Source organism: Athene noctua, chromosome 17 (genome assembly GCF_965140245.1).
Source record: "Athene noctua chromosome 17, bAthNoc1.hap1.1, whole genome shotgun sequence".
NCBI lineage: Eukaryota > Metazoa > Chordata > Aves > Strigiformes > Strigidae > Athene > Athene noctua.
In genome coordinates this window covers 2,913,233-2,933,062 of record NC_134053.1, presented here as the reverse complement: position 1 = coordinate 2,933,062, position 19,830 = coordinate 2,913,233, and the positions used below count along the sequence as shown (strand labels likewise).

At 37.6% G+C, this 19,830-nt stretch overlaps 1 protein-coding gene across 3 annotated transcripts in view; it reads right to left on the bottom strand.

Moving 5' to 3' along the window:
* The window catches only part of CLIP1 (CAP-Gly domain containing linker protein 1), a 70,270-nt gene that overhangs the window by 33,968 nt on the left and 16,472 nt on the right, over positions 1-19,830 (bottom strand). For all 3 annotated transcript variants that reach the window (XM_074921573.1, XM_074921574.1, XM_074921572.1), the window contains exons 4-9: positions 8,846-8,970; positions 7,552-7,768; positions 4,143-4,340; positions 3,665-3,768; positions 1,458-1,518; positions 287-319 (exon numbers count right to left, since the gene is read on the bottom strand). In XM_074921573.1, the coding sequence (XP_074777674.1) occupies positions 287-319; positions 1,458-1,518; positions 3,665-3,768; positions 4,143-4,340; positions 7,552-7,768; positions 8,846-8,970 (738 nt within the window). The remainder of the gene's footprint in view (positions 1-286; positions 320-1,457; positions 1,519-3,664; positions 3,769-4,142; positions 4,341-7,551; positions 7,769-8,845; positions 8,971-19,830) is intronic.

Here is a 19,830-nt window from a genome sequence, read left to right as displayed (position 1 = left end):
GTCATTTTCTACAAGCTCCTCTACTCTTCAATTAGTTGCAAAGATTTTGACCCTAAAGAATTCTAATGACACATTCGCCCTCTCTTCAGTTAATGGGGATTACAACGTTTAGTCATTACACACATTCTTTCTGATAAATGTTGTAATTGCTCTGAAAGCAACATGCACACAAATACTAGAGTCAATGTTTCAATAACAGATTATGCAGTTAGTGAATAAGTATAAGCATTTTCTGCACACAATCTGTTAACATGGGATGTCTCTGCACAGTTAAGTGCCCTCTTACATTTTCTGGGTCTTCCGAAATCTGCCTCTTTCGCTATCAGTAAAATTAAAAAAACAAACAAACAAAAATATTTCACCTGCAGACTTAGCACTACCATTCCAACACAAACAACAGTTTCATTACCTTAAATTCAGTTTAAACTCTTCAAGTTATGCATCTTGACAAACCAGAGTCTTTAAGATGGTTTGCCATGACTATCAACTGATTTAACATAAAATAAAAAATTAAAATTTTTCCATGGACTAAACAATAAAAGAAGCATTCTATGAGGAATCTAGATAGGTATCTTAAAATGAATGGAAGACTAAAATAAAAGAAATGTTATATGAAATGAATACTTTTCATAAGGCTAGCACTTTGATCATAAATGGTTTACAGGAACACGAGTTAATTAAGTTTGTATTTTATGCTGTGCAAGAAGTTCTAACATTTTTCTGATTAGACAACAACATAGAACAATAAAAAAAGTATCTTGCTTTTTAATTTGAAATATGGGATAAAAATTGGAAGGATTCGAATATCTGAGAGTAAACCTTCATTAAATTTTTCCTATTCTGTTTGTATAACAACGCACTGTGTTTTGGCCCAACATTATAGTTATACTAACAGCAGAAATAAAAACTGCACACATTAATTGCTGTTTAGATTTTGTGTACAGTAACTCTCAGGACAAAACATTCTTTGCTAATCATTCTTCTCTAAGGAAAGCAGAGGGATTATTCAAAAAATTGACTGAAGACAAACAGGACTCGTCTTCAATACTAATTTTCAAAGGCATAAATATTAACTTGCAATTTCATGACTTCAAAATGATTTGCTGGTGGTGGTTACTTTTAAGCAATTTCAGAAACATTCGTAAGATATAAAATAAAGCATCGAAAAGAGTTTTCTCTGAATTAACTTAATTACTTGAAACAACTACAGCCATTTCACAGTACAACCCTTGTCAAAGTGTGTAACTGAATTAAGGGTGCAATCCTGTAGTTTCAGGACAGGTAGCTTACTCATGGACTGCAGAACTGGGAATCTCTTTCATGTGCTTTGCATGTACTTGGAATTGCATCTATTAATCATTCCTGCCTTTCTCTTCTGGAGAACAGGACACGTAATCTGAACTGACTGCGTTTCTGTGTCCTACTACACCCTGTTTAAAAAGCTGGAGATATTTTACCTCTAGGTCTCCTTTGGTAATGGATTCTTCTTCCACACGGAACTGAAGGTCTTCAACTTTCCTGTGGGGACAATTTATTAAAATTCAGGTAACTTTGAAAGAAAATGCTTTCAAGCTCACTTTTCAGTGGAAATCAGAACTACAGTGACATCATTCTGATTGTACCAGCAAACTGCAAGAAACACTAAGGAGAAATCTCTCGCATCGGTGAGAAGGAAAGCCATTGTCTTTGAAACACAACCACTGACAAAGTAGGGCATCAGTCTTCCTGCTGTTCTATAAAGAATTCTGTTGCCTTTCCTGATGAGAGAAAAAGAAAACCTTTACGTCGTCATTGATTCTCTCATTCTTTCACCCTTCTGCACATCCTCGAAAGAGGTCACCTAAACGAACAGTTTGATCCCACATTTAGTATATTCTACCATTCACCTAAGAAACAGTCAGAAAGTTAGGGCACATCCAAGATACCCACAGGCCTTCTAGAATTGTGCTGATCAACTTGCATCAAAATCAAACACGTTAAAGTGTCCAGATGAACTGCAAGATGCAGAATGGGAGCGCAAGAAACAACACTGACTTGTCCTGCCTATAGAGGAGTCTTAGAATGAGAAGATAGAAGTGAGAAGCTATCTGACTTAAGATTTGTAAAAAGTTATTTCTTCCCTCCCCTGACTCTGGTATACCCCAACGAACAAGGGGCCAGATCTCCTCCTTTTCTCCTTGATCCTTTCAACACTCTAAGATGTTGCAAAGGAAGAGACAAGCATGTCTTCTTTCCTTTGAATTACACACATTGCTGGTGCCCACAGCTTGGCTGACAGATGTAGAAATCGTTGCAAAGGGAGTTACAAGTGATGGATGTCTAAAATAAAAAACCAATAAGAAATTACTGGAAATGGGTCTCACCAATGTGCTTTGGAAGACAGCGGATCAAAGATTATTTGACTTTGAGTCACTGGAGACTGACTTGAATACATATTACAGAGAACTTTCAAAGTAAATAAGCCTAGAGTGGTTAGGAGGAAGGAAAAATATTACACTGCTGAAGCTGTGAAATGCTTTCCTGACTGCAGGATGTCACTTTGGTGAATGGGCAGCAGGCGCAGAGCGGCACTGCCACGCTGCCTAGCAACATGCTGAAGGTGAGCTCAAGGCCATGGAGGATTGCAGTAAACCAGACCCCCACTGACCTGGCGTTCAGCAAAAGCAGGTCCACAGCCAGGCTACCTGAGGTGCTGCAAAGCTGTCCTTTTTATTTCTTTTTTTTCCCCAAAAAAATTTTAAAAGTCCACTACATTATTTCATAGCGAATAGACAAATAATTCCAGACCTAACTCTACTGTTTGTTTTAAAAATTCAGCTAGAGTGGGTCCCATAAAAACTGTAAAGGAATTGCCCAGGGTTTACCATTTTTCTCATCTCTGATTTCTAGTTTTAAGGAGGCCTTTCAGAGAGCTTGACATCTGACTGAATTCAGGGGCGCACACAGGCCTACAGCGCAGACTCACAATGGGTTTTCTAAATAGGCTCTCACTTTTCAAAAGCATTCCAAATCCACCAAAACGATCCATCAGATTATTTCCTCACCTAATCTTGTCCCAATAATTTATCAGATTATTTTCTTTCCTAACTTTATTTATGTGTTAATCTCAGTTCTTTTCTTCAAGTGATTTCAAAAGGCAATTGGAAAAGGCACTAAAATTAATGGCTTTGATGATTTTCCTGTAAAATAGAGACCCTACCTAGAAGTACATGACAAGTAGTAGTAAATTATTCACAAGAGAACTAATCTGTAAATTCTTAAATCCAACACTGTCAGCAAATGAGATTATCAAAATCTTCATTTTTGAAGTGGAAGAAGAGCGTTTCAAGAAGATCAGGCATGATCCATTCATTTCACATGACTAGGAATAAAATCCTTCATAACAGAAAGCAATAATAAAAGGAATGACTTGCATGAAATTCAGCTATGAGCAATAGTTAGAGCTTCTAAAAAAATCCACTTTCTCTGGCTTTCCCTTCTCAAATTTAAGAGAGTTTCTTTTTTATTATTAATTTTAAGAAACTGTGATAAAATTTCATACAATAATTACCCAAATCTGCATTATTTGAAATGTGTTTCATATTTCAAAGTTACCACAGCATTTGCTTTTAATGCAAAGGTTATTTTTAATGGAGTTATACTAATATAGACAGTTTTCAGTTACCTTTTCTCTTCCTCAAGTTGGTTGAGAAGCTCCACTTTCTCCCTATCAGCAGCCTCCACCATAGCTCGTAGCTGGTCCATTTTTGCCTCCATCTCCAGTACATGCTAATTAGCAGGAAGAATAAGAAAAAAATCTTGGAAATTTTTTCCAAGTTATGTATCTATACCTCAGTGATCACAATTTGGTAAAGCGATGGGCCAAGGCACAGGATGTTATCATATTCAAATATGCATGTAATAAAAGAAAACCATCACTTATTGAGATGCGTAGAGAAGTTCAACCAGCATTAGTTAAATGAAATGCATCCGCTAGCTCATCAAGCCAAAGCTCCCACAAGGAAGATCTCATAGGTGTGGACTGCTTTAGCTTTAGAACACCACTTTGTACTCCCAGATCTTTTCAAGAAGAAAACACCATTTTTGAAATTAAGTGAATTGTCTTAAAGCCTCTATTTTAAGAACAGCAACACCACTCTTACCCGGTCATGTCCATCACGAACAAGTGCTAATTCCTGCTCTATTTCCCCTACGTGACTGGTTGCTTTTGCAACTTCTGCCCTCTCCAGGTCCCTTTCTGCCAGGAGCTGTTCAATGTGTTGCTGCTTCTCCTTCAGTGCCTCCTGCAGGGCTGTGGTACCAGAAATTTTTCTTGCATACCGGGAAGATGTTTCTGTCAACTTCACAAAGTAAGTTAGTTAAAAATCATTCTGTATCAAGTGAAAACAAAGGAGATCTCCAGACTCTACAAACATTGGGTTAGTAAAGCAAATGCTTTCTGTGCTATATTGTGCACTCTCTGTTTACATTTAAATTATTTTCTAGAATTTAACAATGGCCATACATGTGTAGTAAGACTGCTTTCTAGCAATCAGCAGGTAGTGTGTAGGAGACAGAAGGGTTGAAGTGAAAACAAAAGGCTGGACTCTACAAAGGTGTGCTTAGTAGACTCACACAAAGCCTAGCTCATTATGTTTCTAAGCATCTTTTTGCATTAAAAAAACAAAAAAAAAAACAACAAAAAGGCAGCCTTTTAGCAAGTTAAAAACATTGTGTCTCTAGTTACCAAGTCATCATCTTGGGTCACCAGCAACAGTATGACATTTCCAAATTCTTTATCGAAATCTTTTGGAACTCCAACTAGCATTCTGCACCTCTACAATGGCAATAAAACGTCCAGGATAAAAAGTATTTACCTTGACCTAGAAAGCCAGCCTTACATCTAAAACCTTGTGAAGAACAATTGGCATCTGATTAAAACATATGTTTCTATCACTTGGAATTAAATTGCTTCTGGAAAAAAAGATCTAAAAGATTAAGCTTAAAGAGTACAGACAAAAATGAATCAATCTGGATAACTATAGGAAAATGAATCTTAGGGTTTTCCTTGACTTTGCACGATCTCTGCTCCACCGAATAGAACCAGTGTGAGTGAAAATTCAGCATGACCCTGTTTGCTACTTCCTAAAGAGTTTTTGAGCTAGAAGGGAAAGTAAATAAACTGAAATGATGTAGTTAAAGTGACAAAGTTGTGAAAACAGCAAAAACCGAACCAAAAAAATCCAATACATCTTATAAAAACTGACTTTAAGCTTAACAGCTCAGAAATTTGTCTAAGTATTAAATGAGAATGACATCTCAGTTAAAGCCTTATGTAAAGCAAAAACCAATAAATGAAGGCTTGCTCTTCTGTTATGTTAACCTTTAGCTCTGTCTAATAGTATTGACCAAGAATAGGAGCATGTTTCTTCTCTGATCCTTTCAGAGATCAAAATGTTGAAATATAATTGCCATACACAGCCTGGAATGCTGGCATGGGACAACATCCCCAACAGAAAGCATAACACGGATGTTGTTAACATATCCTCCTGTCATCACAAAAACACTCTTCCCCTTCTGTTATGATGGCCACACAACCTTTCTAACTTGCCTACTCACAGCCTTGAATGATATACATCTACAGTCCACTGCAAATGCTGTATCAAGTGACTGAAAAGGTACGAGGCAGAATTAACCATCTTCCACTTCGATGCTTAGATTAGTTGTTTCAGATCCTCTCAGTTTCTAGAAGATATCTCATTTCAGAACGTATTGCTTTTTAACAACTCTATCTCTTTGAATCAAACTTAATTCCCGATTCCAAAAGAACTCCAAAAGATTTCAGAGAAACACCAACGTCCTTCAGACTTGGCGATAAATACAAATTGCACCAGGCAGCTCTCTTAAATCATTAGATCATCTACTCTGATGGTTGCTTTTCTTACACAGGAAGAAGAAAACAACAACAGCCTTGAATAATTGAGATGACTATGTAGGAGCCCAGCAATTTCCAGATAAGTTACAAATTTCCTAGAAACTGGAGTAAGAAAAGTCTGCTGTGTCAAAACGATTTTGGGAAATCCTCTTTCTTCAGCAGCTTAACTTTAAAAAAAAAAGAAGCGTCAGAATTATTTTGACACTCTTTTTAACTTGGATAGTATCTAAATGCTCATGTTGCCTTAGAAAAAGAGTTGGAAGAAAGCTGAGAGTGTAATTCCAGAAACAATGGATTACAGAAACTTTGTATTTTATGGCCCAAAACATGCAGAAGCCCTGTGGAACAACACAGAGGCAAAACAAGCAAACACACTGTAGACATTTACAATGTCTGACTGTACTCTCTTGCTGCTTAGAGTATCATCGCATACCAAATAAAACGTCGAGGTCCATATTAATGCCTCACCACCGACTCCCAAAGCCTGCCCTGAACCTGAGGTAGCACCTCATGTTAATGCTGCGATTTCAAACTAGGGGGCACTCTGCAGCTAGAAGTGCAACTGCCAGAGCGAACTCAGTAATAAACTCCCACTGCTTGTGCCAAATAAAAACCCCCTATGCTTTTTGTGGTGTTAACCCTGTCGCCCTGACCAACTGCTGACCTCTGTTTGCTTGCAATCTGTGCCAGTGTTGAAGGAGTACAATAAGTCACCTCCGTTCTGCACCTGCTGGTCAGTGGGACAGCGTGCCAGCTAACTGGTCCCACACTGGTGGGAGTTACAAGGGATCTCTTTTTAATTAGATATATTTATGTACTTCGGTTTAAAAAAAAGTAAAAAACTAGGGTGACTCTGGAAAAAAACCAATTATTGCTCTGCTTTTAATTGCCTTAAAAGAGAGACTTTTTAAAATTCAGCTTTCCCAGAAGATTTCTGGTTTACTGCTGCAACCCAAGACTAGGACACTTATGTAACAGAGTAATTTTAAAAGAATCCATAGTAAGTGTATTAGGTGGAATTAGTACTGTGTTAGAATTCGCCTGAGCCACTGTACTTTGCAACATTTAGATTTTATGAATTCATAGGATTAAAACCAAATCTAAAATAAAAGAAAGAGGCTTTTTGTCAGCAAAGACTTGACAATTAATTCTTCTGTATTTCAGCTGACTCATCTCTTTAACAGTAAAAGAAAACGTTTTAGACAGTTTGAAGCTTCCTGATTAATAAATCAAGATTGATCTATGGAAGCTTTAGTGCGTACCAGATCCTCAAACACAAACCCCCATATGACAGAGGCAGTGCTAGGAAAATTAACAACTAAATGAACATTCCAGTCAGAGAACACTGATGCCTTTTCAGTTTGTTGGCATCACAAGCCCCTTTCTTATTGCGAAAACTCGGTTAGCCTGAATTAACTTTGTAAGCTTAAATACTCAAATATTCAGCTCTTCTTCAGGGCTAGCTAAGATTTCCTTCCTTCATGCATGCTTTGAGGGAAAAAGAGAGCACAATTAAATGCATATTGCGCTCTGCCCAAGATCTGTTCTATTCTCAATTTACACAAGTAGACCACAGGCAAGTGCCACGTGGATTCCTGCTTGGGAACGTAAAGCATGCAATAGAAAAAGAAGCTTACTAGTCCTGTACGGCTTGGCTTGCTGCTTACTGAAGATGCCACAGAACTGAGAGAGCTCAGGGAAGATGCACTTGGACTCCGTTTCAGGGCTGTGGGAGTTGCAATCACTTTTCGGACAGTTGTCTTTGCTTTCGCTGGTGTGGTTGATGGGAATCCAATCTTCGTAACTTTGTGGACTGGAGCAAACAAACCGTATTTTGGCTGACACTGAAAATACCTTTAAAGAAAGCAAAGCAGACAGATTAGAGTACTGACATCTGTCTTTTCAGATACATGGTCTGGCTTCACTAAGAATTCTAGATCAATAGTCTCAAAGTATTAAACGACAGGTAACAGCTGGCAACAACCTAATCTATATTAGATTGCAATTTTGCAAATTTTTTTTTTTTTTAAATACTAGATTCGGACAGGGACTTTCAGAAACTGAAACAGCATGATTATATCAGACTTCAGAAATTCAACAGGGTAAACTCTCGAGCTAGAGCTCTGTTGTCTAAAAATTCCATTCAGGTTCAAAGTTTAACATGCATAGCTTTCCTCTTCAATACATTCCTCTGAGCTGCCAACAGCAAACGTGATAGCAGAGAATTAAAAGTAAAACCCAGATTTTAATTAAATCAAGTAGCTTTATATTTTATTACATACATAGCTACACATGTATGCATATTTGATTGTAAAGAACATATAAATTTGGTTATATATAAACAAAAGCCACTTAAAATTTAATTTGTGATCACCTATCCTTGTAAAACCTCTTTTTAATGAATTAAAGGATTGTTCCTCATACCAAATGAGAAAGAAAGTTAACTTGTGATGTGAAGTAATGCTCTCTAAGTGTGACTTACTGGAGGAAGCCGTTACACTGTTCCTAATCTTTACAATGAAGCAAATATTGGTATAGGAGCTTTCTGTTCCTGCAATGCAGAAAGATTTCCCTTAAGTTCAGTAATTACATACCCAGAGATATTTTCTTAACTGAGCATTCAATCCAGGCAGACTGTCAAAAAGCAGGAAATTGTGTTTTCCATTACCAGCCTATGAATAAAACTCACATGGGAGTAGGAGATCAACTAATCCCATGAATGTGGGGTTGATACAGACTTTCAGAGATGCGTAGGCGTCAAAAAATTCAAATCAGTGTCTAACGATCCCCCCCTCACCATCAGCAGACAGTCAGGTTTACAGCCTACTTACCTCCCTTGATACACAATTTCATGTAAGATATTGCAAACAACAAAACAGAATACAGAGATGCAAAACCTTTAAGGCAGCTGTTACCTGATGACAGACTAACCTTGTTCCAGCAACAGCTCCATCGTTCTTTCCCAGAGGTTCATCCAGTTCTACTCCACACCATTCTCCTTTAGCAAAGTCAGTTTCTCCCAAGAAACGCACAACTCCAGCTTTTGTTCCACCGACCTAAAAAGCAGTAAGACATACAACTGCATTTACTGCATTTCCAAATTAAAATACCAAATAAAGCGAAAAAGCTTTCAGTAAAATCGTGCTCACAAAGCACATTAATGACGTGACCAGTTCTTATTTCAACCTGCATGTTCTTTTTGCCTTGGAGTTTGTTTTAATGTTAAATGGATCTTCACAACCAAACTGTTTACAGGAAAAAAAACAACAAACACCAAAAATAACCCCAAACCAAAATCACATCCCTAGCATTTAGTTCTGGCCAATTTGGTATTAATGAAATTTGTCATGATTAAAGGGTACAGTTCTATTAGGTGACTTGATAAGGCTGTAAGATTAAAAATACATATAAACAAGACTCAGTATAACCACTGTACTGAATGCAATAAATTTGTACTATAGTTTCACAAAAATTTCTATCAGCAAATAAGGATTTCTAAGAATTGCTTATTTCGTACTCTAATTCTGTGAAGTAAAAAAATGAGAAAAAAGTTTTTCATATTTTCTTTAAGGAATAGTTCACAGAAACTACATAGTACAGCCCTCTTGCATTTAAAAGAGCGAATATAAAGCGTGATGCACAGCACTTTGCAAACAGCTATCTGAATTCTTTGGGTGAAGAGAATCATGTTCTTTATCTTTTCTTCACTTCAAAAACCACAAAACAAAACAACAAACCAAAAAAACAAACACTGCTAAATGGAAGACTAGAAATCAGTTGTTTTCAAACTTATAATATTAAATATTTACAGCCATTCCAATTACTTGCAAAGGCTGTGAGATACAGCTTTTCATAATGCCCAGGGGAGGGAAGAATTAAATTAAGTGAAGAAGCAAAAGCTGTTCAGTGTGGCTGACACTTGCCAAGAAGGGCCGTGAGCCAGAACTGCAGGATTCTTGCAGGTCAAAATTACAATACATTGTGCCCTATTTGTATGAAAATCTGTTCAGCCTGCTTCTAGCATTATTAAAACAAGCAAATGTTAATGAAAGCCTCTTCAAGAGATTCACTGAATTCAACATGAACATTTTCAGGACCACTGTTTTTTCTTCCACTTGTGCTTCCCAGCACACATGAGGGGTATTTTGTAGCCTTGACAGAGAGCTTGGATTCAACCTGTTAACAGAGACTGTAATTTTCCTTTTTATATACTAAAAAGTAAATTAGGTTTCATATCATTTTTACATTATTCTATTTCTTGAGGAGAACTTCCCAGGATAACTAGAGAACAACAAGCTGCTTACGCCATCAATCAAGGTGCACGATCACAGCACACTAGATAATTCGTATTAATACATTTGGGAAGTGTTCCCACAAAAGGTTAACTGCGAGGTATCTAGGAATGGAGGACATTATCTTGCAGGAAAGCACTAAGTGTCCACAAAGTACTAAGTTCCTGCACAGTAGATGCCACACACATTTGTGTTCTACCTTCTGGCTCATCAACTTCCCAGAGCCGACAGCTCTGTTAAGCAACGCAAGGCTTCAGCTGATGGGAAAAACAAATCCTAATCCACACAAACCTCAGAAAATCAGAGAAGAATAATTAACCCTTCAGAAAGCTGAGAGGCATCTTTCACCCATATTTAAAGCGGCAGTCCCCTTCTCATTAGAGGCAGTCTTGAAACAACGTTTAATCTGCAGATGGCCTTTATATGTTGCCGTAAGTGGCACTGTAGCAAATTATTACTCTTCATGGAATAAAAACCCACAAAGTTTACAGTTATCATGACTCAGCCTAATATAGTAACTAGTAGAATGTTTGGTATTTGGTGTTCTTGGCAGAGAACAGACAAACTTCCCCTCTCAAAAAACAAGCACGAGTACTGTCTTAGAAAAAAGAATTGTAACCAGCCAAAACAGTCACATGGAATGCAGACCTCTGTGGCACAGTGGTGAAGAGGGAATATATAACGTTTGTTAAAAGTATTTCCTGGGAAGAACTATCTCTTAAGTTGACACGTTATTCATCCTCAGACATAACCTACTTTTTCTAAAGGATAAATAGCATTAACCTAAGTAGAAACATAAAATTTAACTGAGCAGGGTGAGAGAAAAACATGCATCTGTCTGTGCTAGCACTCCATACTTGGTCTTGCAAGTTGACTTTCTCCTTACTCCTTTTCTAGCAAGTTTGGGTGGTTTGTATTGGATTTTTTTCTTTAAAGATAAATTTGGAAGACATCTTTAGGTGAAAAGACTGGTTAGTTCTGTGCGTACTGTTTCCCTATTCAATTTTGTACTGTCTGCCTGAATAAAGAGTTAAATCAAAAGAGGCTGTAAAAAACCCGTTTAAAAAATTAGACAGGAAAGCTAAAACAATGGCCTAGATAAGGAGCATCCCTTCAAAGACAATAGTCAGGTTTGCCACTGCACAGACGGATTCCTCAGCTCCTTTTACGCAACTGTTTAGACAGGCCAAGGAATTTTACTGCAGTTTTGTAGAGTAATGGTGAGGGGTTGGTTTGTGGGATTTTTTTTTTTTAAATAAACAACATAAGTCAGTTGCTAAAACACACACACAGCACATTTCTATAGAAACGTAAGTGGGGTAAGCAAGATAACAGCTATCTGAAGCAAGGTAGTGGAAAAGGATAACTACACACAGACTCCCAGAGACAGGAAAAAACTGTTGTAATCTGTTCCCTCCAACTCAAACTGTAAATAAATCTCTAGATAAGTAATGGCTAACTTCAGGATAATACAAATTCAACTTGGGTCCAGAATATTAATTCCTTTTTGTTTCATACCTTGGCCCTGCTCATCTTCCATATTTAGGTTAAAACTAGCATTTATTTTGAAGACGTTACATTCAAATTACAAACCAGGAGATGCACTCTGGCAGAAAAGTTTTGGCAATGACCGGTGCCCACTGCACCTGCTACGGCAATCACCAGGCATGTGTCCAGGACTGCAACCCAAGGCCCGGTGGGAGCGAGCAAATAGAGGAATTCAGATCCCCAGAACATATGGGGATGCACAACGTGAGATCCCCAGGAGAAACAGCAATGTGACTAGTCTTGTAACCATGGCACCAGGGTTATTTTAAAACAAGATGCAAGGAAGAATGCCAAAGAATTTTTGTTTTTTTCCAAACCTAGTGAAGCTTCTTTGAATAACTGGCTACTACATTCCTGGTTTCTGCAAATATTGAATTGTGCATCCTTACCAGGAGTATGAATCAGGGTACACTGTAGCAGTAAAGTGCTCATAGCATCAACAAAGGTCTATATACACAGTTTTGCTCAGTTTTAAGCGAAAGTCTTCAGTTTTAAAGACAGGATCAGCATTGTTTTCCAAAGCCTGAATCTACTGAAGACTTCCAATCTGCCTCAAACAATGTCTTTATCTCCAGCTGCAATTAAGTACTCTGTGTGTGACAACACACCTACCCTGAAAGCATTTAAGAAAATAATCACTTATTCCCTTGGTAGTACAATGTGAGGTGCTACTGTACAACATAGTATGGGAAAGACTTTTCCATGAATAAGTTGCTGTACATATACAGAATTACACTTAGTGGTCTAAAGGGGAAAAAAGATTAAGATATAATTACACTAAACTATATATACCAATATGGAAAAAAGAATTATAGTATTTATTATAGAAAAATTATTTAAAAATTTAAAAGAAACTAACCAAAAGCCTAGTTGCGTTTTCTAGCAGATGTACTTCCCAGTAGTCCATGAAGGACTGAAAAAAAAAAAGTCCACTTTCTAAAAGAAACAGGAAGAAAAATCTGTTAAGAAGTTTCTAAAAGTGATATGGAAAAATGGGGCATCACTACCATGAAATAAGTTTTCCATGACCTTCATTCATGCTAAGGCAGGTCACTAAATAATAGATCAGAGAAAAGACCGGCCAGACCTTTTTTTAGTCATTTACCACACTCAGCACAGTCAGCTTGTAAAATAAAAAGCAATAATACACCAGAGAATCTCCGTTAGGCTACGGGTCATTGTGCAGTGAGGAAATTTGCTTGGAATTCACTAGTGTTATGTCAAATACATGGGAAAAGTGTTTCAATTCCATTTATCAAATTATAACTCATCTTACATTAATCTGCTGCAATGTAAAGTGAAGTAGGAAAATAGGTTTGTAAACCTGAAGTGGTTAAAAACTTCCTGATGAAAGCACATCGGACTTCGTGAGAACCTTTGTAGAGCCACATTTTCAAAGGTAAGTAGAAGTAGGAAACAAATAAACCAGTGTAATTCAGGGGAAGGAAAAAAAAAAAAAAGAGATGGTCTAAAAAAATGAGACTGCTATTTCAACAGTATTCATTGAAAAATACAGATCTCTTTGTAAAGAGAATAGCCACTGCCTGAAACTTTGTCGGTATAAGAATATCACTTACTCAACCAGCTGAGCAGAGTTGAAAGGTGAGTAACAATTGCTCTGTTTCCCCTTCTGCCTGAGCCCTTATTTATGGTGACTCCTGAAAAGCACTACTTGGATATTTCTGTGTTTGTCACACGGACCGGGCATTTTCAGAACCACTCAAACCACAGCACCCATAACACGCAACACTCGAAAAAGCAAAAAAACATCCAGACAAGCAAATACCACCTTTGAAAATCCTGGGATCTACTAATCAGAATCTTCTTCCTGTTGTTTCTCAAGATTTAGAGGAACCATTTCCAGATGGCAAATGCAATTGTTATTTAATTGATTTCTTCACCCGTTCAAGGCCAGAGGGAACCACCAGATCACCTCCTCTGGCTCTCCTGAAACAGGTCTTTGCGTTTCACCCAGTTACATCTGTAATTAACCCTGTAACTGTACTGAGCTAAGCTGTATGTGCTGATGTTTTTAGATCAGAGCTGATATCCATCAAGAAAACATCCTTCCACTGACAGTCTATTTTCATAGTTAATCACTCTATTGTTAGAAACATATTTAAATTTGAAAGAAAACAGATTTGACTGTGGCTTCTAGCCACTGACTCTCATTATGCTTTTATTTGGAAGATTACAGAGCTGTTCTGCAACTGGCATTCACCATGCAGGAACACACATGTTTTAAGCAAGACACCTCTTTTTTTTTTTTCCCTTTGTAAATTAAATAGATTGAGTTCTTCAAATCTTTTATTGCAAGATACATTCTCTTGCTTGAGTCATTTTGCAGCTGTGTTCTGAATTCTCACCACTGCTTCCAGAGGGTTTTTCAAATAAGGATGTAACTATATAGAGTATTTGAGTACTGACCAAAAGCACAGTCAGCACTGCTTAGAGCACCTTCTATTTTCATTGGCTCTTCTGTCACATCAACCCACGAAAACTGCTCTTCGGTTCCTCCAGCTCCCAGATCTTCCTCAGTCACCATCTCCAGCAGAGCTGCCCACGGCTGTTACAGTTCACAGGTTTATAACCTCGGCCACTGAATGCAAAATGAAACCACCAGCTTGGCCTGCTGGGGGTGAAACGAGGAGTCCCTCTGGACTGCTCCATGCATATTGTTATTTATCCCTCTGACTGTCCAGAGATTTCATCAGGAATTATTTACAATTATTTCCAGAGCATGGATCAAAGCACTGAATAGAATGAGCACTAAGTTAGCTCAACGGAGAACCACACCAGTGACCATATCCAACAGTGGAACCAAGCAAACCACTTTCTTTTCTTGAGGGGGGTGTGGGGTGGGTGTTTGCCATCCATTGCCCAGTTCTTAAATATATCAATGAAGTCCAATGCAAATTTTTTAATTAGGCTGTTAGCTAGTATTCAAAATTAAAAAAAAATCCCACTACACAACAGTTTTCTTCAATAAATCTATAGTTTCAGAGAAGAAAGTACAACATGTTTGACAAAACTGACATGTTTTAGTTTTTCAACATCTGGTTCCTGTCAGTTTTTGCCTGTCTTTTTATCCTTGGTATCAGACAGTCTAGCTTCAGATTATCCTATTTTCTTTTAGAAATATCTGCGTAACATCCAACACTTGATCAAGGCATGACTGGAAGAGTGCTAGAGTATCCACTAAACTTTAAACCAGCCTCCCTGACTCAGATTTTTCAAACCAGCAATTCTGTGAATAGCAGGATTAATTATGCCAGTTTTCCTGTGGCACTGGATATTATGGTTCAGTGACTTAGCAGTCACTCTTGCATTTTTAGATAGCAATTTCTATTGATGGGAACAGTATTTAGACAAGACCTTGATCATGTGGATTCTCTGGTGTGCATAAATCTGTGAAGACTGTGCAGCTTTTTTCAGAATTGATGGTTAGATTCTCTACCTTCCATTGGGCTCTTTCCATGAAGCTTGTAAGAACTTCTCCTTGAAACCTCTACATTTCTACCTACTTTGGTTGCAGTTGACTAGCAAGTTCAAAAGCGAGGCCAAAGCAGGCAAAAGAGACAATGTGGAATAAGACACGCAGACACAGTGCTATCACACAACCCTTCACTTCTAGAAGAAAACAGTTTAAAAGTGATATGCTATTGAGGTTCAATTCATTCAGTCGACTTATTCGGCCACAAAGGAAGCAATACAAAAAAGTGAACATCAATTCCATACTACAAAAACCACATGTGAATTTACCACCACCACCACCACAAAAAAAAAGTCAACTACTAAAATAAGTAAATAAATTGTTCTTTCGCCCATCCTGTGTTGAAATAAGGAAGGACAACTTGTCCCTGGATATCACTCCCCAGGGAGTGGGGAGGGAAGGGAGATAGGGAGTCCAGATACACACCAAATAAAAACCATAAAAAATAAATAAATCAGTAAATTAAAAGATAAATCAGCCTTCCATGAACAAACTATTAACAAAGTGTGTGAAGTCACCCATCGCTGCCATTATATCCCAGTAACTCCCAGGCAACTTTAAGTTAAATAAGGAGTTGCCAAAACAAAATGACTCACGATTAGACACAACTCACACCTTGCTGCAACTAGATAAATTTAACATCTTATTTAACTGTGAGCAGGGAGGTATGTCCTGGAAAATGCTTAAATGTAACATTAAAAGAAAGCCACAGTTTGCAAAGAGAAAATCACCAAGATAATGAATTACAGTCCCCTCTATCCTTCAGCTATATTTTCATACATATATTTCATGCTGTGGCAACCACTTCACAAACTAATCTACATTATATTTTACAGTATCCAAAATACTATGTCTAAATATACATACATAAATAGACGAATTACTTTCATCCTTGACTTAACATGACAAAACCATCAAAATACCTTACAGTCAACTCAGCTTAAGAATAAAGCAAAAGCACGACTGAGCAGTTAAGCCCTGACATACACTTGCAGTCACAATAAAGGAGGCTCAGGAGGGGACAGCCCTGGTAGAGCACACAACAATCACATGTTCTCAACTTCCAAATTTTTCTTCCTTTTTTACCCTCGTATGCATTGTGCCAAGGAATTTTTGCATCGCTTTAACTGTAACAATGCCAATGAATATTTGTTTTTCTAACAGTTAAATATCGACTATACACATTTTTAAATAGACTAAACTCAGACGTGCATTTCCTATCCAGAATGTTATAGAAACTAGAAAATAGAAAACTTAAAAATAACACATGGACAATGCAGGATTATCACTAAAGGGAGAAACTCCTCTCTACACGTGAAGTTTCTCTTCCCCCTTGTTGCTTTTAAGAGTCCTGCAATTTAATCAGTTGACAGATTTACCTCATGTTTACTTGAAGCTAGGTTACATGGGTGGAAACAAATCTGTCAATAATCTCCTATCACTCCCTGCCTATTACATCACTGATAAACTTAGTAAGAAACAGCGAAGCAAGAAATAACTTCGAGTGAGCAAGTGTAAAACAGACAGTATAGAAGAGATCAGACGTTGCTCATGCGTAGAGAATAACTTTGCAAAAAGGCCACATCAGCAGATGCCTGCAAATCTAGTTTGTAACCTTTTGTGAACATATGGACAGAGGCCCAAGTTACAGCTTTAGAGCTCAGCTCCAGAAGCATCAGATTTGGCAGACCATGATGAAGCTGTAACTGGTTAAATGAATGAAAGCACTTTAATCTCTTGAGAAGGCTAAGGCCCCTTAGGTTGATAAGATTTTTATTTATTTATTTAAAATACAGCATCTGGTCCCTCCAGAAAAAAGCCTAAGATGCTCTCAAACCTGCTTCAACCTTCGGTAGGTGCAACAGTTGTCACACAAAGCACAAAATTTCCCCCTTTTTTTTTTTCAACAAGTTGGGTTTGTTAGGTTGGTTAGTTCAGGGGGTTTTATTTGTTTGTTTGTTTTTTAAATCAGCTTTGTACTGGGCTCTTAAGAAATCATAAACGTTTGCAATACCAGGGCAAACAAGTTCTCTGGCTGCAGCTCCAACAGGAAACAGAAACTGGCTTAGCCTGAAAGTAATTTGGTTTCTGAATTAGTTTTCACCTATTCATTCCCCATCTGATTTAGTACCCAGTGACACCACTTCCACTGGTACAAGAAGGGATCACTTTTTGCATAGGAATTCTTATAGTGGGTTCAAAATGCTGAAGCTGTAGCCTGATTTTCAGCAGGCAAATCAACTACAGTTGTGTTAAAGACCTTGCACTCTGTCTTTAACCCAGGAAAGGCGGGACAAGTGCAGTGAAGATAATGCAGATTTCCACATCAACACTTTCTACTTTACAGCAAACCCCAAAAATGAGATCAGGCTGCCCAGAGTCCTCTCTCTAACAACTAAATCATATCCAGATTCCAGAACATACTTCAGATGGAATTGAAATTATGGTTAATACAGAGCTATTTGAATTACACTTTGCATCAATAACTTTTTATTTGGTTTCGCTATATTATTTTTTCCAGTAAAACTTATACATCAACGCAACAAATAAAAAGCTGAATAAGGAGTTACATATCAGAAACCACAATTCTTCTAAATATGTACTTTATCTCCCTATATTTTCAACATTTCTACATATTAACATGAAGTATTTCCAAGTACTTGTTAGTGAAAGGAAAATTACTGCTCAGCTTCAACTAGGCAGTTCAGTACATGCTTGCTGAATATGGCTCAGATACACCAGATCTGAGGGAGACAGACCTTTATCCGAGATTCCCAGGACAGCAGAGGGCTTGCATGCTGTTTTAACATAATTGTCTTTGAGAAGGAGTAAACTACAGAAATCTAAAGAATTTTGCACTGGAACATCCATTTTGGGGTATAATACATCAAGCTTGTGTATTCACTTCAGTTAGTTTAACTCCTCCAGAATCTCAAGAAAAAAAAACTTCTAAGAAAACAGGACAATGTGAATTTCTCGGTGATTATTTTATTTCCCTTACGGATATTCATGTCTACTGGCAAGCTGTTTTTCTGATGTTTACAACTCAATTTAATGGCCTGGAAAATGTCTTCTTCAAATCGAGGGGGAAAATAGAAAAAAAAACGTAGCTGACTGTTGCAGCAAATTTACTAGAAGTATTTTTCTGCAGGCATCCACAGGAACACAACTCAGCTGACATTATCACACACCTTGAAGTCTGTCTGTTTTGATGTTAATGAAAGCGGGGGTTTTTATATATATATACACACAAGGTCTTTTGAAAAAGATGTTTTCTGTTCCATGAAAAGCAAGCCTGCTTGCTTTTGCATCTTTTCATCTCCACATCTATGGTACTGATCAGCACAACCTCACATAAAATACTCCAAGCAAGCCTGCATTTGATACACTCACCTCACAACTTTGGTTTTTGCAGTGGAATTTCTCTTCCCTGGCAAGAATCTGAATGACTGTCTCAAATACTTAGATTTGTATGTAACCACTGTTCTTCCTAATGTTATCTGAATAAAGGGAAGATCCTGTAGGGCACCTGCCTTCCTATCCAAGTAAATCAGTACATTGGAAGCTTCCTTTATTATTAAATCTGTATATTTTTTAAGGACATCAGTCTTCCCATAAAAATTTGGGGGGACTCTACATACGGGACCACGCAGCATTTGGTAATTCTAACCTTAAGTGCAGAAAAGACTGGTGAAACAACTAGAGATCAAGACATTTTTTCTATCCACACAAAACAATACAGACCATGCACTACAGCTTTAATCATCTTGCCCAGATTTCTCTGCACATACAGCCTTTAATCAAGCTACTTCACCCCAACACCACTGGCTATGAACATCTGATGCAGTAGTTTGCTGTGACAGACTGCAGAAGTGACCATGAGGAGCTGACAGCTTCTTTTCATGTAGAGGAATGGTACTAACATCTCAGTAAAGAACTAAGAAATGTTCCAACAAAGATTAGCTGTTGGGAAACATCAGTTTGTCAAGCCTGAAATGCTTTGAACTCAACACTTCAGGTTCAACAAACCTGTGCAAAATTTACATTTGTCTAATGCAAAAAAAAGAAGCTGAGTTGACATGCAAACTGGGAAATGCATTTCTCCGGCATCTAAACAGTTGTCAGAATGGTCTCCCGTTTCTTGATAACCCAGACTGGGCAGAAAAAAAAAAAAAAAAAAGCAGTATGATTTTGCATTTTTTTTTTGAAGGTATCATCCAAAAACAGCCGCTTGCCCCCAATCCCCTCAATAAATACTGAAGAGAGCAATTCAAGGTGACTCCTATTAAATACATTTTAAAAATCAAAGTTAAAAGAAAGAACTTAACAGATTGAAATAATACTCCAGTGTAACACTCCACACCCTAAGATCACACACCAAGATCAACAATGTTGAGCCACATCTGAAGTCCATTCTGGAATGTAATCTTAGCTGACGAGCTCTGTCTTACCCATCTATGAATTTGCCCTTAAGGACATACTTTTCCAGTTAAGTATTTTAATAAGACTCCCAAATGAGCTTTTGTCTATCATGAATTCATTGTTCTGCTGAACTGCAATTCCACACTGCTGGAGGCTCACCA